The sequence below is a fragment of the Anomaloglossus baeobatrachus genome, chromosome 2, assembly GCF_048569485.1.
Source record: "Anomaloglossus baeobatrachus isolate aAnoBae1 chromosome 2, aAnoBae1.hap1, whole genome shotgun sequence".
In the NCBI taxonomy this organism is placed as follows: domain Eukaryota; kingdom Metazoa; phylum Chordata; class Amphibia; order Anura; family Aromobatidae; genus Anomaloglossus; species Anomaloglossus baeobatrachus.
In genome coordinates, this window is record NC_134354.1 from 139,966,779 (window position 1) to 139,992,871 (window position 26,093).

Sequence of the window (26,093 nt, forward strand, 5' to 3'; positions counted from 1 at the left end):
AGTGCACATGACCGGAAGTGCCGGGGACTCTGAATCATGCGCAGTGCGCATTCATCCTCCGCCGGCCGCCTTCAAGAGTGAGGTATGTGCGGCATCACTGCACATTCATTAGAATGTTAGCACACCCCTGTGGGCATACTATGTGGGCCGAATAGCCAAGGAAACTAACGGCCTTGCGACTTGTCGCTGGCCTCATTAGCATATTATAAAGAATCTTTAGAAATACCTTTTCTAAAGATCCCTTTACCTATGCTAGTGTATACAGGGATTAGTAATATGCACAGAACTGCTTGTGGTTCTGGGTGTATATTGCTCCTGACAGGTTCACTTTAAGAGGAAGGGAAATAATACGGGATAATACAGACATCTATTCTGTTCAGATCTGCATTGCAGGCTGTATTCAATCCTCCGGCTCCATTTTCTGACACACTTCATGGGAATCTCAATAGAGCCCATCAGACCTCCTTATAAATCAGCATCTCCCACATGAGGGATAATACTACAAGTGCATTGTGTTTTCCTTCATTATTAAGAATCTAAAAAACATTTTCCTTCCCTGTGTCTCGTGTAAGTGGGTTTATTATGTAATGATTTCAGAAGCTCTTTAGATTTGACGCTGTTAACCTCTACCACAAGTACACACCGAAATATACTGTATAGTGCAATGCAAAACGTGGCAAGAGGATATGAGTTGGTCAGTTAGCCCATAAAGCATGAACTATATTTATTTTTTAATACACAAGTTGCCATAAATCAAAGTGCTGCCTTGTTGCACCTAACATTGGTTTTCTGATTTTTGTTTGGAAACAGGAATTTAGGCTTCAGGAGGTGCAAGCGGAGAATGCATGTCTTGTGGAAGAAAGGTCAAGGCTCTGCAGCAGAGTAAAGAGGGCGGCCAAGGTCAGCACAATTTCTGAATTATGCAGAAAATCGTTAACGCATCACTCTAGTGTTTTGGGGGGGATGGGGGGTTCTTTCTTTCTAATCTAAGTTTCTTGACCCCTTTCTTATATTCACTCTCCGGCATCTTCATCTTCTATCACTGCCACTCCTGTCAGTCTGTGGCAATTTCTGTCCCGCCAGCAGCTTCAGTGCTTCATGTAGCACACCAGAGGTCAGAAATCAATACAACTCTGAGAGCCTCATTGTGGTCTCGTTCTGGCTCTCATAGACTCTTATTGAGCACTTGTGACATAACTTCTGCTTTCCAGCCAATCAGAAGTTACTGGTAAAAGATCTCACCATGAGAAAGCATGAAAATGCCAGAGGGTGAGTACAAGACAGAGGGCAGGGGGCTTACATTTAAAGCGCAACTCTAGCCATGAAAAAAAGAGTGGAGTGGTGTTTTAAAAACCACAATAGAGTGAGTAATAAAACACGTCCAAAACAGCAGAGCCGAACAAATGAAAGAGAACAAAACGCTGCAAAGTCCTTATTTATAATAATAAATTTCTTTATCGTTCCTTTGGGAGACCCAGACCATGTGTGTTTAGCTTCTGCCTCCGGAGGACACACAAAGTACTACACTTAAAAGTGTAGCTCCACCTTCTGAGCTTATACACCCCCTGGTGAGCAGACCCAGCCAGTTTATCGCTTTGTGTTCAGGAGGCATACATCCACACATGCATTCTCATATGATTTTTTCCTTTTGGAATGAGTTTGAAGAACTGCGGGTCCACGTCTGGACCCCCGGCATGTCCCTTCTCACCCCACTGAGTCGGCGGTGTTGTAAGGTTGATTTCCTAGGCTGGAGCCTTACATACCGTGCTCCTTCACCATCCCTCCTGGGCTCTGGCTTGAAGTGGGAGCCAGCACGGTCTCCATGCCTGGCAGGAGACCGGTCTCCATCCGCAGCCCTTCAGGACCCTGCTGGACCGGAGCACTCATCCCCAGGGACCTGGCCCTGCGTCTCAGCAGCTAAGTACCTGAGGCGTTTATATTTGGGGGTCCCTGTGCTTTATTGTTTGGGGAGAGTGTGCTTGCTGTATTTACTGACATTTCCGGCGGGTTCTCTAGCTGTCGCCCGAGAACCGCGCCGATGGTGCCTGCGCGTCGGCCTCGCCGCTCAAATTTAGGCCCCGGCTTCGCCGGAGGCCTAGTTTCGTTTCACTGCCCTCGCATGTCACTCATGCAGAGGGACAGCGCGGCTCCTCCCGGCGGCCGTTCTGCACAAGGGAGGGACACTCCCCACTGCTGTGAGTGTCTCCTCCCCTGTAGGTCTCTATGGCCCTCCAGATCCCGCTCTTCATGCAAGTCCCGCCCCCTCTCCTCGCTCCGGCGGCCATTTTCTCAGAGTTCACTCAGCGCTGGTCTGCGTTCTGCATCCCTGCTGAGGTGCTGTTTGGGGGTCCGGGCTCCGGGATCTGGAGGGCACACAACACCGCTCTGCACAGAACAGCGGTCTGGTAAGCCACAACCGGCTCTGGTTGTGGACCTCTGTATATACTCTGGGGTTCATTCTCTGGCAGAGCCCCAACTCCAGCAGCATGTCTCACACGAGGAGCAAGGCTCCAAACCTTTACTCTGTATGCGCTGCATGTAAGCTCCTGCTGCCTGAACCCAGCACCTATCCACATTGTGATGCCTGCTCTACCTTGGCGGTGCCACAGCCTGGAGTCTCTCCCCCAGTGGTCTCTCAGGCTGCTCCTGCTCCTGTGGCTGAGCCCCCGGCTTGGGTAGAATCCTTTTCTAGGTCTATCTCCCAGTCTTTTGCTGAGTCCATGGGACTTCTGTCCAGGACTTTGCTGAATATGCATCAGCCCCCCTCACAGGGTGCCTCTGCTGCTAGGGCTCTCTGAGGACCGGAGCTCACAGAGGATTCATCATCAGGTCCCAGACCCCGTCCTCCTAAGAAGAGACATAGGGTTCCCTCTCCCTCCTCCTCCCCCGGCTCTGATTCAAGAGCGGACTCGCAGGTTGAGGAGGATGCCTTTACAGGGGGCTCGGAGGCTAACTCCATGTACCCCATTGATCTGTCCGAAAGTGACTCAGATGTTAGTGACTTGATTGCTTCCATTAACTCTGTACTGGATCTCAATCCGCCAGTATCAGAGGAGCAACCCGCTCTGGCAGAAAAGCACCAGTTTACCTCGCCTAAGAGGGCAAAGAGTGTGTTCTTTAACCACTCCAGTTTTCAGGCAGGCCGTTGTGTCCAAGCCCAGGGCCTGTCCTGACAAACTCTTCCCAAAGCGTGGTTCTGATGACCGTTTTCCCTTTCCACCTGAGGTGGTCAAGGAGTGGGCTCAGTCCCCAAAGGTAGACCCCCCTGTGTCTAAGGATTCCACTGACCGCCAGATTGACCTTCTGGCCAAATCCGTATATGAAGCGGCGGGGGCCTCGTTTTCCCCGACTTTTGCAGCAGTATGGGCTCTCAAAGCCATCTCTGCTTCTCTAGAGGAGATGCATTCCCTCACCAGGGAATCTATGCCCGAAATGGTTACCTTGACTTCCCAAGCTTCAGCTTTTTCATCCTATGCCATGTTTGCCATGCTGGAGGCTTCTCACCGCACTGCGGTGGCTTCGGCTAATTCCCTCGCTATCCGCAGGATCTTGTGGCTTCGAGAGTGGAAGGCAGATGCTTCTTCAAAGAAGTACCTTGCTGGGCTCCCTTTTGCTGGGTCCCGGCTGTTCGGAGAACAGCTGGATGAAATTATTAAGGAAGCTACTGACGGGAAGAGTACTTCCACGCCACAAACCAAAGCCAGGAAACCTGCCCAGGGTAGGAATCAGTCGAGGTTTCGCTCCTTTCGTTCCTCCAACTGGTCGTCCTCTAAGCCCTCGGCCTCGTCCACTAACTCAGCCAAGGACCAGAAATCCAACTGGCGCCCAAAAGCGCGTCTGCAGAAGACCGCAGGGGGTGCTGCCACTAAGGCAGCCTCCTCGTGACTATCTGCCCGCTCCAGCAACGTCCTTAGTCGGTGGCAGGCTCTCCCACTTTGGCGACGCTTGGTTTCAACACGTCTCCGATCAGTGGGTGAGAGAGATCATCTCCCACGGCTACAGGATAGAATTCTCTTCCAGACCGCCAAACAGATTTTTTCTCTCAACCCCCCTGCTCCAAGGCCGCCGCCTTCTCACAGGCCGTGGCATCCTTGCAGGCCAACGGAGTAATTGTACCGGTTCCCGGCCGGGAACGGTTCAGAGGTTTCTACTCAATTCTCTTCCTAGTCCCCAAAAAGGATGGTACATTCCGGCCCATCCTGGATCTCAAGCTTCTCAATAAGCATGTTCAGGTACGGCACTTTCGCATGGAGTCTCTGCGATCAGTCTTTGCCTCAATGACCCAAGGGGATTTCCTGGCATCCATCGACATCAGAGATGCCTATCTGCATGTGCCAATTGCAGTTTCACACCAGCGTTGGCTACGTTTTGCAATTGGAGAAGATCATTTCCAATTTGTGGCTCTCCCCTTCGGGTTGGCCACAGCCCCTCGGGTATTCACCAAGATCATGGCAGCAGTGATTGCGGTTCTGCACCTACAGGGGTTGGCAGTGATTCCTTACCTGGACGACCTTCTAGTCAAGGCTTCATCCAGCGCAGACTGTCAGCGGAGTGTCTCGCTCACTCTCGCCACTCTAGCCCAATTCGGGTGGCTGGTCAATCTGCCCAAATCCACTCTGACTCCGACCCAGAGTCTCACGTATCTAGGGATGCAGTTCGAGACTTTGCCGGCACTTGTGAGGTTGCCCTTAGTCAAACAGCAGTCCCTCCAACTAGCAGTGCGCTCTCTGCTGAGGCCCCGCCGTTATACCCTCAGGCGTCTGATGCAGGTGCTGGGTCAAATGGTGGCGTCAATGGAAGCTGTCCCCTTTGCCCAGTTCCATCTGCGTCCCCTGCAGCTGGACATTCTCCGCTGTTGGGACAAGCGGCCTTCCTCCTTACACAGGTTAGTGGCTCTGTCGCCACAGACCAGGAGCTCTCTTCAGTGGTGGCTTCGGCCCCTCTCTCTGTCCCAGGGGCGCTCCTTCCTGGCCCCGTCCTGGGTGATCCTCACCACGGATGCCAGTCTATCCGGCTGGGGAGCGGTATGTCTCCACCACAGAGCGCAGGGCACTTGGACTCCGTCTGAGTCAGCCCTTTCAATCAATGTGCTGGAGACCAGAGCCGTGCTTCTAGCTCTCCTAGCTTTTCACCACCTGTTGGCGGGCAGGCACATTCGAGTACAGTCGGACAATGCGACAGCGGTTGCCTACATCAATCACCAAGGCGGGACACGCAGCCGCCTGACAATGTTGGAGGAACAAGGCATCCTTCAATGGGTGGAGGACTCCAAGTCCACCATATCCGCAGTCCACATCCCAGGCGTGGAAAACTGGGAGGCAGATTATCTCAGCCGTCAAACCGTGGACGGTGGCGAGTGGTCCCTGCACCCGGCAGTGTTTCAGTCAATCTGCCGCAAATGGGGCACTCCGGACGTGGACCTAATGGCATCCTGTCACAACAACAAAGTTCCTGTTTACGTGGCTCGCTCCCACGATCCTCAGGCATTCGCCGCGGACGCTCTGGTTCAAGACTGGTCCCAGTTTCGTCTGTCCTACGTGTTTCCCCCTCTAGCTCTCTTGCCCAGAGTCCTGCGCAAGATCAGAATGGAGGGCCGTCGAGTCATCCTCATTGCACTGGACTGGCCCAGGCGAGCTTGGTATCCAGACCTGCTCCATCTGTCCGTGGAGATGCCGTGGCATCTCCCGGACCGTCCAGACCTACTCTCGCAAGGTCCGTTTTTCTGCCCGAATTCTGCGGCTCTCAAATTGACGGCGTGGCTCTTGAGTCCTGGATTTTGACGGCTTCTGGTATTCCTCCTGAAGTCATCTCCACTATGACTCGGGCCCGTAAGTCTTCCTCCGCTAAGATCTATCACAGGACTTGGAGAATTTTCCTGTCCTGGTGTCGCTCTACCGACCATCCTCCTTGGCCTTTCTCCTTGCCGACCCTTCTGTCTTTTCTACAGTCCGGTCTGCAGCTAGGACTGTCCCTCAACTCTCTCAAGGGACAAGTCTCAACTCTGTCTGTTCTGTTCCAGCGGCGTCTCGCTCGGCTGGCTCAGGTCCGCACCTTCATGCAGGGCGCGTCTGACATCATTCCGCCTTACCGGCGGCCCTTGGATCCCTGGGACCTTAATTTGGTTCTTACGGTTTTGCAGAAACCCCCCTTTGAGCCTCTTAGGGAAGTTTCCTTGTATCGTCTTTCACAGAATGTGGCCTTTCTGGTGGCCATAACTTCCCTCAGGAGAGTCTCTGATTTGGCTGCGCTCTCTTCGGAGTCACCATTTTTGGTTTTTCATCAAGACAAGGTGGTTCTCCGTCCGACTCCGGACTTTCTTCCTAAGGTGGTCTCTCCTTTCCACCTTAACCAGGACATTACCCTACCTTCCTTTTGTCCGGCTCCTGTTCATCGCTTTGAAAAATCGTTGCATACTCTGGATCTGGTGCGGGCGCTCTGGATCTATGTGTCTCGCACCGCTGCACTTAGGCGGTGCACTTCTCTTTTTGTGCTAACCACAGGTCGGCGCAAGGGCCTCTCTGCTTCTAAGCCGACCTTAGCCCGTTGGATTAGATCGACCATTTCGGACGCCTACCAGAGTACTCAGGTGCCTCCCCCGCCGGGGATCAAGGCACATTCGACCAGAGCTGTCGGTGCCTCTTGGGCTTTTAGGCACCAGGCTACGGCTCAACAAGTCTGTCAGGCTGCCACTTGGACTAGCCTGCATAACTTTTCGAAGCACTACCAAATGCATGCTCATGCTTCAGCAGATGCGAGTTTGGGCAGACGCATCCTTCAGGCGGCTGTCGCCCATTTGTGAAGTTAGGTTCTGCCTACTTCTTAGTTTATTCTGTTTATTTCCCACCCAGGGACTGCTTTGGAACGTCCCATGGTCTGGGTCTCCCAAAGGAACGATAAAGAAAAAGAGAATTTTGTTTACTTACCGTAAATTCTTTTTCTTATAGTTCCGTATTGGGAGACCCAGCACCCTCCCTGTTGCCTGTTGGCAATTTTCTTGTTCCGCGTGTTCTCACCGGCTGTTGTCGTGGGCAGAGTCTCCGGTTGTTCCGGCTCTTGATCTGTTCTACTTGTGGGTGGCTATTCTCCTTCAGCTTTTGCACTAAACTGGCTGGGTCTGCTCACCAAGGGGTGTATAAGCTCAGAGGGAGGAGCTACACTTTGAAGTGTAGTACTTTGTGTGTCCTCCGGAGGCAGAAGCTAAACACCCATGGTCTGGGTCTCCCAATACGGAACTATAAGAAAAAGAATTTACGGTAAGTAAACAAAATTCTCTTTTTTAGCCAAACAGCCCCAATTTCGATCTTCTAATGGAAAATGGCACCAAGTTTCCTCATCTTTCACCTAGAAGTTCATATCTGCACTTATTTTTTGATACTGCAGTACTACATATTTTACAATCTATTTCAGTCGGCCACAAATCCTTCTCTCACTTTACACACCACTAGCAGAAGGGGCCCAGTAGCCTTTTAATTTGGTTTGACATCTTTCTTATTTTGATGACTGTGGATAGTAAATAAGCTCTGACATTGCATATTACTGTGGAAAACAGTTTAATAAAAAAAAAAACAGGGGAGAGTTATTTATCATTACAAAAGTACACCTGGGATCATACAACTCGCTACGCTGTGTTAGAACGAGCCCTGGTTTGCACTAACCCAGTGCTGCCGCATCTAATGTGGTTCAGTAACTGCTTAGTAAAGTACACAGCAGCGCTGAGTTAGTGCAGATATCGAGATCTCGCTTTTTCATAATGAACACGGCCACAGAGAGTTATGGGATCGCGCTCTAAATCCCTGAATCTAGAAGTTCAGACCCAGATTTAGATAGAAAGTCATGACATTTAGGGGTTTATTGGGAACACTTCTGCCTTTGGCTGTCTAATAATTTCTTAAATAAAAAGAACAGGCGTAGACTGCGGATTCGTAACCTATAAGAAACTGTCAGGGCAAGTCCTGGGATCTAAAAATGCACAGGGTTTTTAATACACCTGTTTGTGCCTTGGTGTCTGACTGTTTTATTGTTTTCTATAGGTTGAATCTGAAAATGCCGACTTGAAGAGACATCTGACTGAAGTGACTGAGCAACGGGATTCTGCTCTTGAGGAGATTCTGAGATTGCAAAGCAAGCTGGAGAACCTAGAGGAAGTGCTTAAGGTTTGTATTACAATTCCAGTTGAATTCACCTGGTAAACCATAAAATAGAAAAATGTATCACCAATGCAAACTAGAACACTTTAAAGGGAACCTGTTGGGTAACTTGTGTTCTAACCTAGTAGCAGTGTGATGTGTGGTCTAGTAACCCCTTCCTACTCATCCCTGTGTTGTAATAGTGTGTAAATGTATAAAAATGTTTTATTACTTACATGTACCCTATGTAAATGAGCAGGGGCTTTAGCCCCATGGGCGTTGCATTGCCCTGTGGGCGTTTGCATGTTTTCCGTGGTATCATGCCCCTGTGGGCGTGATACCATGGATTCACATGAACGACGCACCGTAGCTTCTTGAGATCCCGCGCATGCGCACTTACTATTCCCGCAGCCTTGTTATCCGGGTGCTTGCTTCTCGGCTTCAGACGCACACTGTGCATGCTCAGAAGACTTCTGCGGTTCCGGTCATGCGCAGAGTGCATCTGAAGACGAGAAGGAAGCATCCAGATAAAAAGGCTGCGGGAATGATAAGTGCGCATGCGTATGATCTCAAGGAGCGAAGGTACGTCGTTCATGTAAATCCATGGTATCACGTCCACAGGGCGATGCAACGCCCATGGGGCTAGAGCCCCTAATCATTTACATAGGGTACACGTAAGTAATAAAACATATTTTTATACATTCACATTACACAATATTACAACACAGGGATGGGTAGGAAAGGGTTACTAGGCCACACATCACACTGCTACTAAGTTAGAAGGCATAAGTTACCTGACAGGTTCCCTTTAATTTAGTACTTGTGATAGGCAGATTCGTAGATAACTGGGACTGGCAGACCTAACCGGAATTTAAAAAAAAAAGTTCCGGTTCCGGCCCAGAATTAATCCTGGATCTCTGACCAGATGCCAGTCCCCATGCAAGTCTAAGGAGACCAGAATCCGGTGATGAAAAATAATTGTAGATGGTATTAGGAGGATAGGAGCAAGCGAGCTATACTTGCCGAGTCTCCGGTGTGGCTGTAACTGCTTCCTGACCTCTCATTCGCTTCCAGGGCCACTCATTACCTCCATTGCATATGCACTGCTTTCCCCACCCACTGGCATGGGCATGATTTCATGCCGTGAGACGCGCTCGCACCCTGAGTGTCAGCTGACTGCTTCCAATGACAGATGCTATGTGCGTCTATCGTGGTATAAAAAGAAACAAAATATTTCACGTTGGGTCACCCCATATTATGATACACAGCACAGATAAAGCCCATGGCTACAGGCTGCAGCCCCCAGCCTTGCGCGTATCTTTGCTATATATCAAAAGAGGAGGAAGTGCATGTGGCGCTTTTTTTTCTTTCTTAATTATTTAAATAAATTTTCAAAAATTGCATGCAGTCCCCCCACCTCACCTAATGTTAATACCCAGCCATGGTAAAGACAGCTGGGGACTGACATTCTCAGGCTAGGGAGACCCGAGGTTATTAGCCCTCCGGCCTAAAAATAGCAGCCTCCCAGGATTGCCATATCCATTAGATGTGACAGTCCTGGTATTTTACCCAGCTCTTTCCGATTGCTCTGGTGCGGTAGCAATCAGGGTAATAAAGGGTTAATTGCAGCTCACAGTTGCCACTAAGCCCTAGATAAGTAATGGGAGGCGTCTGAGACCCCCCCCATTACTAATCTGTAAATAAAACTAAATAAACTCAAACACCGAAAAAATCCTTTATGTTAAATAAAATACAAAAAAAACCCTCTTTCGACACTTTTATTAACCCCAAAAACAACCCTTTAGATCTGACAAAATCCACACAAGTTCCCACGACTATTTCAGTTCTGCTACATCTCAAGTCAGAGCACGCGATCATGGAACATGACTGCCCTCTGTGGACTGAGCAGGGATGACTTCACTCATGTAAGATGCGGGCACAGCAGGTGGTTCCCACGGCCCTCCACTTGTGATCACAGGTAACTTGACCTCAGGGTGCTTCATTAAATTCAGTGACCCTACCTGAGGTGAGCTTATGGACTTTACTGACACCACCTGAGGTCGGGTTAGCTGCGGTCACAAGTGAAGGGTCGTGGGAGCCTTCAGCTGTGCCCGTAACTTACCTGAGTGAAGTCCCTTCTCATTGCTGATGTCCACAGCGGGCAATCATGTTCTATGATTGTGCGCTCTGACTTCAGATGTAGCAGAGCTGGAATAGTCACGGGACCTCGTGTGAATTACATCCGACCTGCAGAGGTGTTTTGGGGGTTAAGTGGTAAAAGACGGTGTTTTTTGGAATTCTACTTCAAATAAAGGATTTATTTTGGTGTTTTGTTTGGTGTTTTTCACTAATCTAGGGCTTAGTGGCAGCTGTGAGCTGTGACTAACTCTTTATTACCCTGATTGCCACCGCACCAGGGCAATCAGGAAGAGCCTGGTAAAGTGCTGGGATTGTTGCATCTAATGGATCCAGTTCTGAGCAGCTGCAGGCTGCTATTTTTAGGCTGGGGGCAATAACCATGCCCAGCCTGAGAATTCCAGCTATCGGCTTTATCATGGCCGGGTATCAAAATTGGGGGGACCGCACACCGTTTTTTAAATTTATTTATTTAAATTTTTATTTTAAAAAGACGCACGCGGTTCCTGTTATTTTGATACACAGCCAAGTTAAGCGCACTTCTGGGGTCTGCAACCTGTAGCCGTGGGCTTTATCTGTGCTGGGTATCATAATATGGGTGGATCCTATGCCATTTTTTTTTTTTTATTATTTATTTTTACTGTACAATATAGATCTGCAGACAGGGTCTGTGATTGGATGCATCAGACACTCTGCCTCAGTGTGGGGACACGTCTGACTGCAACCAATCACAGACAACGGTGGGCGGGGAAAGCAGTGCATATGCAATGAAGGTAATGAGCGGCCCCAGAAATGAATGAGCGGGAGCAGTTACAGCCACGCCGGAGCCATGTTAAGTATGAAGTGTTTGATTTATTTTATTTTTTTTATTTCTCCTTTTTATTTAATTTTTTTTATTATCCAAGTGCTGGATCTGGATCATTAGCCGGAATTCCCTGAGAATTCCAGGCCCGGGTTTGGCACTCAGGTGCGTTTGAAACCACACAGATCCGGACTTTTACAGTCCGGGTCCGCCCATCACTATTTAGTACCTAAAATATGTAATGTCTTACTTTTACTGGAGAAAGTGTTTCCCTTCAAAGAATTCATAATACAGTATATATCACAGATAGAAAAAAGTGCACTAGGAACCAGTGATAGCCTCCTAGGCTCATCAAAATAAAATAAAATAAATAAATAAACACTGGCTACCTTGCTGCATATCCACCCGTGACATATATGATCTCTTCCTAAGAAACTTTATTTAATTTCTCTTACCCAAATTAAGTTCTGTTATAATTAAGATGTGAAGAAACTTATTGATCAACCCAAGGTATTCACATTCCTAAAATTCTGAAATGTCATAATATTTTAATTCTAATGATTATACAAAGGGAATTATTGAAGAAAAACTAGGCATAGGATATTTCAGAGGAGAGGAGGATTTATCTGGGCATGTAACTCCATTAGTAAAGCACCCAGTTGAAAATCCTGTAAATCGGTACATAAACCAGGGATAAATTAATTAGTTCAGGCAAAATAAGTATCCAACCCATCTGGATGTATGAGCAAACACAGTGCTAATAAACTCTGTTATAAAAAAAATACGGTACCCCAATGCTTCCCTCATAGGATAGAAGAGGGTTATGTCCGCCACATATAATAGCTGGCGGCTGAATGCTCCTGATTTCCCCTTCATCAAGCACACAGGATTGGACACATTTAAATCCAATGAAGATGTTACTAATTAGTTTTCCGTTATTTAAAGTTAAAGGGGTGGTTCACCCATATTTTTTTGTCTAGATCGATATCATATTGAGAAACTTGAGAAACAATGTTTGGCTACATGCGCACGCTGCTTTTTTTCCTGCTTTTTTCCTGCTTTTTTCCTGCTTTTTTCCTGCTTTTTTCCTGCTTTTTTCCTGCTTTTTTGGCTGCAGTTTTGTCAGCTGAACTTTCTGACATCTGACTTCCCAGCAAAGTCTATGAGAAGTCAGATTTGTCATGCGCACATTGCAGTTTATTTGTCAGCTTTTTTTTTGTCAAAAGTTTGTGACAAATAAATGCAGCATATTCATTCTTCTTGCGTTTTTGTCAACATTTGTCACCCATTGAAAACAATGAGGGCATCAAAAACGCAGGAAAAATGCATGCTAATCAAAAGTGGTGCATTTTACCTGCCTTTTACCTGCGTTTTTGGTACCAAAAACGCAGGTGATTTGTCAGGAAGTGAGGTCAGGCAAGTGGTCCCGTCCCGTCCTCCACATGTTCCCCGAAGTACCGCTGTCCCCAGGGGAGATGATGTGGAGGACGGGGACTATCAGCGGCGGCAGCGAGAGGGGGATGGACATTGGCAGCTGAAAACATTGATTTTTCCCTCTCGCTGCTGCCGCCGCTGATAGTCCCGTCCTCCACGTGTTCCCCGAAGTACCACTGTCCCCAGCGTGCACGCACAGGGGAGATGATGTGGAGGACGGGACTATCAGCAGCGGCGGCAGCGAGAGGGAAAAATCAATGTTTTCAGCTGCCAACGTCCATCCCCCTCTCGCTGCCGCCGCCGCTGATAGTCCCGTTCTCCACGTGTTCCCCGAAGTACCGCTATCCCCAGCATGCACGCACAGGGGAGATGATGGACCCCTCTCGCTGCCACCGCCGCCGCTGAAAGTCCCGTCCTGTCAGTCAGCTCCACGCTCCTGTCAGCTCCACGCAGTAGCGCGATCAGCTGAGCTGTCACTGAGGTTACTCGCGGCCACCGCTGGATTCAGCGGTGGCCGCGGGTAACCTCGGTGACAGCTCAGCTGATCGCGCGGCTGTCTTCATTAGCTGCATGGAGGTGACCGGAGCGGCGGTGTCTGCTGCTTCTCCGGTCACCTGCATGCAGCAGAGCTGGATGCGACGCTGGAGCATGCTGGATTACGCCGGACATGGAGGGTTTGTCGGGGTTAATAAATTGGTAATGAGGGAATGTGTTTGTGTTTTTTATTTCTAATAAAGGATTTTTCGGGGGTGTGTGTTTATTTACTGTAATTTACAGATTAATCATGGAGGGTGTCTCATAGACGCCTGACATGATTAATCTAGGACTTATTGGCAGCTATGGGCTGCCAATAACTCCTTATTACCCCGATTTGCCAACGCACCAGGGCAAATCGGGAAGAGCCGGGTACAGTCCCAGAACAGCCGCATCTAATGGATGCGGCCATTCTGGGCGGCTGCTGACTGATATTATTAGGCTGGGGGGCTCCCCATAACGTGGGGCTCCCCATCCTGGGAATACCAGCCTTCAGCTGTATGGCTTTATCTGGCTGGCATTAAAATTGGGGGGGACCGCACGCCAGTTTTTTTTAATTATTTATTTCTAATTTTTTTTTTCAATTCAACAAGCTTTATGGGCTTGTTTGAACTGAAAAATACATGAAACAATTGTTGACAAAACTGCAGCCAAAAACGCACAAAAAAAGCAGCAAAAATGCACCAAAAAAGCACCTACATTTTTTGTGACGTTTCCAGGCTCTCTCTGACAAGGTGCAGTTTTGGCTGCAGTTTTGGCTGCAGTTTGTGAACACGAAAAAGAAGCAGCGTGCGCATGTAGCCTTTCTCTCAAATACCTTGTGTTGGCAATAGTGCCTGTGAGAGCCGCTATTGCAGACCGCTGTTCCCCGTCCAGTGACGTCTCCGTCAAGTGCTGCACACGTCACATCCATGCAGCCGGCTGCATTCTGAGCCCATCTGCTCCCTGCTCCTCCTCCCTCTTCCCTCACAGAACAGCGCGTCTCTTGCTTGCAGCGTTCTGCGAAGAGGGAGGGGGAGCGGCAGACGTGCTGTGAGGGAGGGGGGAGCAGGAGACACGCTGTAGTCTGGAAGAATGCAGCCGGCTGCACGGATGTGACGTGTGCAGCATTTGACGGGTATGTCACTGGACGGGGAACAGCGGTCTGCAATAGCGCCTCTCACAGGCACTATTGCCAACACAAGGTATTTGAGAGAAACATTGTTTCTCAATATAATATCGAACTAGACAATAAAAAATATGGGTGAACCACCCCTTTAACCTCACAGCCCTAACAAAATGTCTGTAGTCTGGGATGGTAAATACTTGGTGAAGCAGTGAAACCACAAGATATTTGGTAAAACCCAAAATTAATTGACTAAGAAGGAAATATAGTTTCTATGATTAGTGGATAATTTTCTTGTTATGTTTGAAGGGAACCTGTGAAAAAACAAACGCTATTAACCTGCAGATAAGTGCTTAGTCTGCAGGTTAATAGCATTTTGAACCTGCCCTGTACCCGCAGTGAGAGCCATGCTGCTGTTAGGAAATTAACTTTTGTTCCTTACAGCAGAGTTTGGCCTCCTGTCATAGGGGCGGCGGCGCCGCGGGTTCAGTCACCGCTCACTATACAGTAATCATGGCACTGACAGACAGCTAGTTATAATGGAAAGCAGCCATCTGTCAGTGCCGGGGGTGGGAATACAGCCACTGCTCACTATACACTGAGCAGTGACTGAACCCGCGGTGGGGCCACCCCTATGACTGGAAGCTGAATGCTGCCTGGACGAATAAAGTTAATTTCTTCCCGGCAGTGGGGCTCTCACTGCGGGCGTCGGGCAGGTTCAAAACTCTATTAACCTGTGGATTATCTGCAGCTTAATAGCGTTTTCTCATGTGACAGATTCCCTTTTACTAAATAGTTAGGCAGAGGGGAAAACTGATGTGTTAGCCTTGTTTGTTTTAGCACATGCGAGATGTGGCGGAGAGAAGGCAACAGCTGGAGAAAGATCATGAAGATGCTGTAATAGCTTTGAAGAAAAGGCAAGAGGAAGTAAAGCGTCTCCAACAGGTGGGTAAATGTAATTACAGGGTATATCTGGGACTTTAAAAAAAAAAAAAAATGTATACTTAAGAACTAATTGGCAGGTAGCTGCTACCAACCTGCTTGTTGTACCTGCCGCTGTTCTTCGCCAGCACAGAGCGCTCACAGTCCGCTGCTGGTTCTGCATACGGTGTGGGACAGCCGACATCATAATGATTGACAGCCGGCTCCGTGCTGGCTAACTGGGGGACCCGGCTGTCAGTTAGCATAATGTTGATTGTCCCACCCGAACTACAGAGCAAAGTGGATGAGAAGGTGACACTCCATTGACTCGACATCAGCAGAAGCGGCTGAATCGCTCGCAGTAGCGGTCTGTGACTGCTTTGTGCTGGCGAAGAACTACTCCCAGCGCAACAGGTAGGTTATTAGCAACTACCTGCCTGCTAGTGCTTAAGCACATTTTAAGTCCCAGAAATATCCTTTAAATGTTAACACTTTTAATATTCTGTCATAAATTATTGGTATAGATGAAGATAAAATCTAAAAATACAGTATGTTAAGGAAAAAAATCCTTTTTCCCCACTTACTGGTCTTTTTCTCTGCAAAACTGCTTAATCTGTCTACAAATCAAAACAGTATCCAAATAATAAATAAGTAAAGGTAAAGAACCTCAATAAATAGATATAAAACAAAGGTCTAAGGACATAGAACCTTAGATAAAAGGCAGACACCAGAGATGTATAAAATCAATAATTTTTCTTGCTTTTATGCAATAATAAAGTAAAAACAGGGAAAAATGCAACTGCACAGGATGACATTGGGCATAGACACGAGTAGCTGAAAATGAAAAACCACAGCAACCTGAAAAGCATGTTATCAGTCCTAATAAAGGAATGAGCAGAAAGTTAGTCCAAACAAAACTAGACTGACCTCCCAGGGCAAGTATGAAAGAGGAAGATAACAGCAATGAATGTACACAAGGCACCATAGTAAGTGCCCAGAATATGAACACACATATCCATGTCCAAACACGCCTTGTTAATGAAGCCCTCGCGAAACGCGCGTCAGGCATGGGGTACACAGTGCTAAGGTCTACTCTTGCATCCCTGGGTATGTATGTCTTATCTTTGCATATACATGTGTTCATATATTTTTATTTTTCACTTTTTTATATACTTTTCACTGTATTTTGTAGCCCTGAACCTTGACTTCAGCACTGATTGATTGTTATATTTTATAGCGATACCACAGAATGCATTATTTTAAACACCAGCCACAGGCAGGCGTTCATAGAAATATCATGACAGGCAAGGGATCGTCAGCCGTTGTCATGGCAATCTTTTGCTCTGTGATCATGCCATGGGGACACCATTGGGTGGTTAGAACAGTGTGACACCCAAACTACACCCTGTAAATGCCACAATCATGGAGAACGGCATTAGCTTATCTTTTTTTTTATTGTATGATGTTTTGATTCTGTATAGTTAGCTACAGAAATCTGTTGAAAAATTTCAATAAAAATACTTAACCTTATTTTTATTTATTTTTTTCAGCTGCAAATTACACTTAGCTCCACCCTCGGCTGTTAGAGGCAGATGTTGATTGAATAACGTTATTTGCAGGAAATATTCAAGGGAGCTAATATATGACATAAATCATATGTTTTTGGAGTTAAATTATTAAACATCCAAAATTATAGACTATAGCTTAAAAGTGCATCCTGCAGAACAGTTTGTTTCATGGGTTTTACAGGATCATACAGTGGGAACGGAAAGTATTCAGACCCCTTTTAATTTTTTCATTCTTTGTTTCATTGCAGCCATTTGGTAAATTCAAAAAAAGTTCACGTTTTTTCTCATTAATGTACACTCTGTACCCCATCTTGAAAGAAAAAAAAACAGAAATGTAGAAACTTTTGCACATTTTTAGAAAAAGAAACACTGAAATATTACATAGTGCACAAATAAAGGGTGGTCGTGCACCACTGCTTGTCACCTGCGGTACCGCATGTGCCCGGGCTTTCACCTGCCGGTGGTACACATCCAGAGCGGGGTGCGCGTCACAAAGCAAGATCCAAGGATGATATGGTAAGAAAAAAGGACCGCACTCCTTCGCTGTGCTGGAAACTTTATTCAAACCGGTGCAAGGTAAAAAGCTGGAGGCAACCTGTATGCCAGTTCCTGCTACGGACGACGGCCGTTTCGCCTATTGATAAGGCTTCCCGGGTCCACATGTAGTGATAGAACACCACCCCTTTTGTATGTGGTTGTGACGTAACCTGTATGCACTCCTACAAAAGGGATGGTGTTATATCACCACATGTGGACCGGTGGAAGCCTAATCAATAGGCGAAACGGCCGTTGTCCGTAGCAGGAGCTGGCATACAGGTTGCCTCCAGCTTTTTACCTTGCACCGGTTTGAATAAAGTTTCCAGCACAGCGAAGGAGTGCGGTCCTTTTTTCTTACTATATCATCCTTGAAATATTACCTAGTCATAAGTATTCAGACCCTTTGCTCAGTATTGAGTAGAAGCACCCTCCTTTTGAGCTAGTACAGCCATGAGTCTTCTTGGGAATGATGCAACAAGTTTTTCACACCTGGATTTGGGGATCCTCTGCCATTCTTCCTTGCAGATCCTCTCCAGTTCCGTCAAGTTGGATGGTGAATGTTGGTGGACAGCCATTTTCAGGTCTCTCCAGAGATGCTCAATTGGCTTTAGGTCAAGGCCTGGCTGGGCTGGACCAGTCAAGAATGGTCACAGAGGTGTTCTGAAGCCACTCCTTTGTTATTTTAGCTATGTGCTTAGGGTCATTGTCTTGTTGGGAGGTGAACTTTTGGCCAAGTCTGAGGTCCAGAGCACACTAGAACAAGTTTTCTTCCAGGAAATCTCTCTACTTGGCCACATTCATCTTTCCTTCAATTGCAACCAGTCGTCCTGTCCCTGCAGCTGAAAAAAAAAAACCATAGCATGATGCTGCCACCACCATGTTTCACTGTTGGGATTGTATTGGGCAGGTGATGAGCGGTGCCTGGTTTTCTCCACACATACCGCTTAGAATTATCACCAAAAAGTTCTATCTTTGTCTCATCAGACCAGAGAATCTTATTTCTCATAGTCTGGGAGTCCTTCATGTGTTTTTTGGCAAACACTGCGGGCTTTCATATGTCTTGGACGGAGGAGAGGCTTCCGTCGGGCCACTCTGCCATAAAGATCCGACTGTAGTGATACTTGACTTTGTGCAACTTTCTCCCGTCTCCCTACTGCATCTCTGGAGCTCAGCCACAGTGATCTTGGGGTTCTTCTTTATCTCTCACCAAGGCTCTTCTCCCACGATTGCTCAGTTTGGCTGGACGGCCAGGTCTAGGAAGAGTTCTGGTGGTCCCAAACTTCCTCCATTTAAAGCGAACCTGTCAGGTCCAATATGCACCCAGAACCATGAGCAGTTCGGGGTGCATATTGCTAATCCCTGTCTAACCATTGCTATATACACTAGCATAGATAAAGAGCTCTTTAGTAAAAGTATTTTTAAAGATCTTTTACCGTAGGCTAATGAGCGAGGGGACTAGTCCCCTGGGCGTTAGTTCCCCTGCCAGTCACCCCCATTAGTATGTTAGTACGTCCCTGTGGGTGTGCTATCATGCTATTGAATACGCAGCGTCACAGGAGGATCTCACTCACCTCTCCGCCACCATCGCATCCGACAGGGGATTTCGGCTCAGTGCGCTTGCCCCCGGAGTTTGGGTCATGCGCACTATGAAGCTGGGTGTACGCGTCCTGGGTTCAGACTAAAGTAGTGCGCATGACCCAAACTTCGGGGTCGTGCACACTGAGCCGAAATCCCCTGTCTGACGCAATGGTGGCGGAGAGGTGAGTGAGCTCATCCTGTGAGGCTGCGTATTCATTAGCATCATAGCACGCCCGTTTTTCTTTTTTTTAAAAAATTTGCAAACATGTCTACATTTCTGGGTTTTTTTCTGTCAAGATGGGGTGCAGAGTGTACATTAATGAGAAAAAAATGAATTTTTTTGAATTTACCAAATGGCTGCAATGAAACAAAGTGTAAAATGTAAAGGGGTCTGAATACTTTCCGCACCCAAAGTACTTAGGAGGCCTCATGTATCAAAACGGTCTTCATTTTTTCCATCAACATATTTATACAAGGCTTGTTTCTTGCAAAACAAGTTGCAGTGTTAATGGCACTATTCATTCTACCATTAAATATTTCATACAGTGTCCTTGAATGTGTGGTAAAATGGTAAATATCATGTGTCTCTGTTTTCTAAACCTTTTTGTTTCTCCATCTACTGAGCTGTGTCAGGGGCTTGTTTTTCACTTTTGATCAGATTTTTACTGATGTGGTGATGCCAAATGGTTTTTTTTTTCGACATCTTTATTTTTGAAGGGTCAGAGGCAGGCTCAGCTCCTGAGCCCGCTTCATACACCCACACCTGGAGTGAGATATGAGGTATGTCACACGTCAGGAAGAGGGTAAAGGAGGAGAACAAACAGGAATTTGTGGCATATTGCAGATGTTTACTAAATATCGTAAACCTACATTTGGACCGATTTGCATACGTCCTGTTCAATGAGGTGTGGGTCCATCTAATCTGGGTGTTTTAATTTTAAATAAGGCAGCACATCTGTGGTATTGTGTGTGCATGAGCCCTTTTTCATGCTTTTACACCATTGTAATAGTGTTACTCTATTTTTTTTTTTTAAGTCATTGTAGTAATTCTAGTTCCAGCTATAAAATGAAAGAAAAATCCAGCAGTTGGGCTTTAGATGCCGGAATGTATCCCTTTTTTTTTTTTTTTCTTTGTACAATTAAGATATAAATCCATATTATTTCTAATCCGTCTGTATTTTCTCGTTGTAGATTTTTAATTCTATTTTTTGCACGTGATTATAGGGGCAGCCATAATATTTATAGATAAAATATACAGTAACTGAATGAACCATAGGAACGTGTACTGGAGAGTTTACTAGGCATGCTTTGCCACCTGAGCAGTGTTTATTGTGCAGGGAGGAGGAGGCGGTGAGCTGTGACTGTTTTCTGTTGTGAATGGCTTGATCCTCCATTTGGTTTATCTCTAGACTGGTGTTATCTTTCCCTGTAATCCTGCCTGTGATGATCATGAGATTGCTACTTAACAATTACAATATTCAGAATTATAAAAAAAAAAATCACCCAAAACTGTTTGTTTAGCCTAGCTGTGTCACTGAAGCGTTAGCGTGTGTGGTCTCTGTTCTGTTATTGATAGGAGCTTTAGACAGTTTATGGACCAGCGCTCACTAATGCTTCATTCTCACAAGGAGCCTTGAGTCTCCTATTCTCTGGATCAGTCTCAGACCTTCGCACCCAGACACCTAGCAATCACATATTATCTATCCTCTGACTGGCAGCCAAGAGATCCTTTTGTGCATATTCCACAAATATGTTACACAACATAACCAAAATAAAATGATTTCTTTTTTGTCTGTAGGCCCAAGTGGAAGCTAAAAAAGAACATGAAGGAGCAGTTCATCTTCTGGAGGTACTGCAATGTGTTTCTATTGTGTAACATATCAAATCATGTTACATGTTAATAAGCTTTTTGATATATATTCTCCCAGAAATTATCCAGAACTAAAGGGTGCTTTACACGCTGCGACATCGCTAGCGATTGATAGCGATGTTGCGAGCGTTAGCACCCGCCCCCATCGTTGGTGCGATATGTGGGGATCGCTACCGTAGCGAACATTATCGCTACGGCAGTGTCACACGCACATACCTGTTCTGCGACGTCGCTGTGCCCACCGAACAATGCCTCCTTCAAGGGGGAGGTGCGTTCGGCGTCACAGCGACGTCACAAAACGGCCGTCCAATAGCAGAGGAGGGGCGGAGATGAGCGGCCGGAACATGCCGCCCACCTCCTTCCTTCCTCATTGGCGGTGGATGCAGGTAAGGAAATGTTCTTCGCTCCTGCGGTGTCACACAGCGATGTGTGATGCCGCAGGAACGAGGAACAACCTACGTACGAGACAACGATTTTTGGTAAATGAACGACCTCTCATATACCAACGATTTTTGTCTCTTTTGCGATCTTTTAAGGTCGCTCCTGCCTGTCACACGCTGCGATGTCGCTAACGACACCGGATGTGCGTCACAAACACCGTGACCCCAACGATATATCGTTAGCGATGTCGCAGCGTGTAAATGGCCCGTAAATTTTTTTAATATTAAATGTTTTACAATGATTCGGGTTGTTAACTCATTTTTTTCTTAATTTTCATGCCCAGAGCACTTTGGATACTTTACAGGTAAGTGTACTGTTCTTCAGAGAAGTCTCTGCTCCTGTCAGAGCTTTGCATGTTTTGGATGCAGTTTAGTATAGTGTTTCTTAGGCAGTCATTTGTGTGAATACAAGAGCGAGATTTATATGAATTTGCTTAAGGCCCTGTGTGCACAGTGCAGTTTTTGATGCGTTTTTGGGTGCTGTTTATTGTCCTACACTGCATGTATTTCTTTCTTCAGCAAATTCTATGAGAATTCAGAAAGGCTGTGAGCACATTGCTTCTTTTTTGCCTGCAGTTTTCGATGTAGAAAAACTAAGCAGCATGTCATTTCTTTTTGCGTTTTTCCATTGAATATAGTGAAAATAGCTTAAAAAAAAGCTCAATGTGGCCAAAACTGAACTGATCATCTTTCCTCCATCTCACCTACACTCTCCACCTGATCTGTCTATTACAATAAATAACACCAGGCTCTCGCCAGTACCCAAAGTTCGCTGCCTCGGAGTAACCTTTGACTCTGCCTTGTCCTTCATACCACACATCCAATCCCTCACCACCTCCTGCCGTCTTCAACTCAAAAATATTTCCAGAATCCGTCCTTTCCTCAACTCGCAATCTACAAAAATGCTAGTGCATGCCCTCATAATCTCCCGCCTCGATTACTGTAACACCCTCCTCTGTGGCCTCCCTGCCAACACGCTCACCCCTCTCCAGTCCTTCCTTAACTCTGCTGCTCGTCTGATCCACCTCTCTCCTCAATACCACCCCGCTTCTCTTCTCTGCATGTCCCTCCACTGGCTCCCAATCTTCCACCGCATCCAATCCAAACTACTAACACTGACCTACAAAGCTGTGCATAATCTGTCTCCTCTGTATATCTCCAAACTAATCTCCCACTACACTCCAACACGTCACCTACGGTCCTCCCAAGATCTCCTTCTCTCCTGCTCGCTCATTCGCTCCTCACGCAACCGACTCCAAGACTTCTCCCGAGCATCCCCAGTCTCCTGGAACTCGCTGCCTCAACACGTCAGACTATGCCCTACCCTTGCAAACGTCAAACGGAACCTGAAAACCCACCTGTTCAGAAATGCCTATAATCTACAATGACCTCACTGCTTCACTATCGTGCGGGGCTGCCGCCCGACCACCGAGCGGAGCTGCCGCCCAACCAATCTACACCCCACCTACTGTCTCCTCCCCGAAATCCTATAGATTGTAAGCCCGCAAGAATAGGGCCCTCTTCCCTCTGTGCTAGTCTGTCTACTGTAACTTGTGTATGTATTCTGTATGTAACCCCTCTCATGTGCAGCACCATGGAATTAATGGTGCTCTATAAATAAATAATAATAATAATAATAAAAATACACAGGCTGAAACGCACCAAAAATGCATGTGTTTCTTGATGCATTTTTTTCGGCCAGAGGGTGCGTTTTTTTGCTGAAGAAATAAAACTGCAGTGTGCGCACATAGCCTAATACTTTTTACTAACTTCTGGATCTTCTTCTGACTTTGACTAAACAAAATGAAATGCATGTTTATTATCAGCCCTATGGAGCCTTAGATTATCATGACCTTTACCTGCTGTTAATTGGCATGTCACCTTTACCCCCAGTCTAAAGTGAAGCTTCTAGAAGACAAATGTCGCAGTCAGACAGAACAGTTCAGCCTCCTATCCCAAGAGCTGGAGAGGTTTCGTCTACAAACTGGGAACATTGATCTTTTAACCTCAACTTTGGTGACTTCTGAATTGCCTCCACCACAGTGTTGTTCTACGCCAGGCCTCACTCCTGTTGAGCAAGAAAAAGGTGAATAACTAACCTGCCTGCAGTCATGTGTTATATTTACTCTACTGACCTGTTATTTCTTATTCTGGGTATCCATGCTTAAAAGAAAAAAGTCCAGGTCACCAATCTCCAGTAAGAAGCTTTTCACCGGCGGTGCAGGGACACAGAAATGTCGGCAGCATATTCACATAGTAAGTCAAAAAAGGTATCCATCATAATCATCCAGGGAGTGCGATACAAAAAAAATCAAGGACTCACAAGTCCGAAACTTGAAATGCTTGTTAACATGGTTATACATAATAATATGGAATATTTTATGGATTTTTAATGAATTTAAATACATTTGGATTTTTTTTTTATCACACTCCCCAGATGGTGATGCTGGATCCCTTTTTTGGCTTACTATGGGTATCCATGCAGTATGATGTACAATTGTGACTCTTAGACAGTTTGCACGCTAGCACACTTGGACTCTGTGCCTCCTCTGAAAGCTGAGTCTGCTCTGTTAGGCTGCAGCGGTCCTGTGACTACCTGTCATAGTCAGGTGACTAGAAGAGCGTGTCATCACCATTTCTCTGATGACCGTATTCTAGTCACCTGACTGACAGGCTGCGGCCGTGGTCCTGTGATTCCCATGACTCCCAATTTGAGAGTGTAGTTACCAAGTGTTTGTGTAGGCGCTGTACATGTTCTGGGTGTTGTCTGGGTGTGACGGGGGGTGAGAGCGGTGTTGTATGTGTGTTGTGTGTGTTGCGTTGTTTGTGGAGCGCTGTGTGTCTGTAGCGTTGTGTGTGTGTTGCGCGGTTTGTGTGTGTGTGGTGTGTTTTGGGGGAGGTATGTTTTGTGCAATGTGTGTGTTGTGCGGTATGTGCGTATATTTGTGTGTGCCGCGGTGTTTGTGTGTTGGGTGTTGTGTGTGTGTGGGTGTCTGTGTAGGGCAGTTGTTTGTGGTTCCCAGTGTGTGTGGCGTGTTGTGCAGTGCGCGCGCGCGCGCGTGTGTGTGTGTGCATCAGCCTCTCTTCTCTCAGCCTACCTCTCCCAGCCTCCCTCCTCCCAGCCTCCCTCAGCATCAGCCTCCCTCTCCCAGCCTCCCCAAGCATCAGCCTCTCCTCCCAGCCTCCGTCCTCCCAGCCTTCCCCAGCATCAGCTTTCCCCTCCCAGCCTCCCTCAGCATCAGCCTTCCCCAGCATCAGCCTCTCTCCTCCCAGCCTCAGCCTCTCTCCTTCCAGCCTCCCCCAGCATCAGCCTCTCTCCTTCCAGCCTCCCTCAGCATCAGCCTCCTCTTCCCAGCCTTCCCCAGGATCAGCCTCTCTCCTCCCAGCCTCCTTCTTCCCAGCCTCCCCCTCCCAGCCTCCCTCAGCATCAGCCTTCCGCTCCCAGTCTCCCCCAGCATCAGCCTCCCCAAGCATCAGCCTCCACCAGCATCAGCCTCCACCAGCATCAGCCTCTCTCCTTCCAGCCTCCCTCAGCATCAGCCTCCCGTTCCCAGCCTTCCCCAGGATCAGCCTCTCTCCTCCCAGCCTCCTTCCTCCCAGCCTCCCCCTCCCAGCCTCCCTCAGCATCAGCCTTCCCCTCCCAGTCTCCTCCAGCATCAGCCTCCCCAAGCATCAGCCTCCACCAGCATTAGCCTCTCTCCTTCCAGCCTCCCCGAGCATCAGCCTCCCCAAGCATCAGCCTCCACCAGCATCAGCCTCCCTCGTCCCAGCCTCCCCACCATCAGCCTCCCCCTCCCAGCCTCCCCCAGCATCAGCCTCTCTCCTCCCAGCATCAGCCTCTCTCATCCCAGATCAGCCTCTCTCCTCCCAGCATCAGCTCTCCTCTCTGTCCCCAGCAACAGCCTCTCTCCTCCCAGCCTTCCCCAGCATCAGCCTCTCTTCTTCCAGCCTCCCCAGCATCAGCCTCTCTTCTTCCAGCCTCCCCCAGCATCAGCCTCCCTCTCCCAGACTTCCCCAGGATCAGCCTCTCTCCTCCCAGCCTCTGTCCTCCCAGCCTTCCCCAGCATCAGCTTTCCCCTCCCAGCCTCCCTCAGCATCAGCCTTCCCCAGCATCAGCCTCTCTCCTCCCAGCCTCAGCCTCTCTCCTTCCAGCCTCCCTCAGCATCAGCCTCCCCTTCCCAGCCTTCCCCAGGATCAGCCTCTCTCCTCCAAGCCTCCCCCTCCCAGCCTCCTTCAGCATCAGCCTTCCCCTCCCAGTCTCCCCCAGCATCAGCCTTCCCCCCCCAGCCTTCCCCATGATCAGCCTCTCTGCTCCCAGCCTCCTCCAGCACGCCGTGCTCCTCTGCCGACACTCACACACCCGATCGCATCCACTCACACACACCCGATCGCATCCACTCACACACACCCGATCGCATCCACTCACACACACCCAATCGCATCCACTCACACACACCCGATCGCATCCACTCACACACACCCGATCGCATACACTCACACACACAGACACTGACGATATCGCACATACGCGCTGATACTCACAACATCCGGAGAAATCACATGCCTCTGGCCATGTGATCCTCCGTCAGGTCCTGGAAGGTCACAACAGCACAGTATCGAGGCCGAGAAGCAAGCGATATCGCCGGATGCTGTGAGTGTGTGGATGCGATGTGAGGTGTGTGTGTGTGAGAGTGAGTGTGATCTGATGTGTGTGTATGTATGTTTGTGTGTGTGCTGTTATGTGTGTGCGTGTGGATCTTCCGCTGCAGCAGGACCTGGGGCGGGGCCAGAGCTAGCGTGCATTGCGTGAGGGGGGCGGGGCGTGGCGTGGCCGAATTGCCAATGCCTGCAGGGTGCCGAGGCGAGAGGCCAATCTGTGGGGGGGGCGGAGCCTGGGCGAGCGGCTGGCCAATCCGTGTGGGGGCGCAGCCTGGGCGAGCGGCCAATCGGTGTGGGGGGGCGGGGCCATGGCGAGCCCAGCGGCCAATCAGCATTGTGTCACCGTAAGGACACAATTTTGGAGCATGACAGACAGACAGATA

General features: G+C 48.0%; 1 protein-coding gene across 4 annotated transcripts in view; it reads left to right on the forward strand.

Moving 5' to 3' along the window:
- Positions 1 to 26,093, forward strand: part of TSPOAP1 (TSPO associated protein 1) — a 316,942-nt gene that overhangs the window by 203,250 nt on the left and 87,599 nt on the right. For all 4 annotated transcript variants that reach the window (XM_075335393.1, XM_075335394.1, XM_075335395.1 and 1 more), the window contains 6 exons: positions 811 to 900; positions 8,031 to 8,153; positions 14,978 to 15,082; positions 20,540 to 20,590; positions 21,336 to 21,356; positions 22,945 to 23,137. In XM_075335393.1, coding sequence (XP_075191508.1) covers positions 811 to 900; positions 8,031 to 8,153; positions 14,978 to 15,082; positions 20,540 to 20,590; positions 21,336 to 21,356; positions 22,945 to 23,137 — 583 coding nt within the window. The remainder of the gene's footprint in view (positions 1 to 810; positions 901 to 8,030; positions 8,154 to 14,977; positions 15,083 to 20,539; positions 20,591 to 21,335; positions 21,357 to 22,944; positions 23,138 to 26,093) is intronic.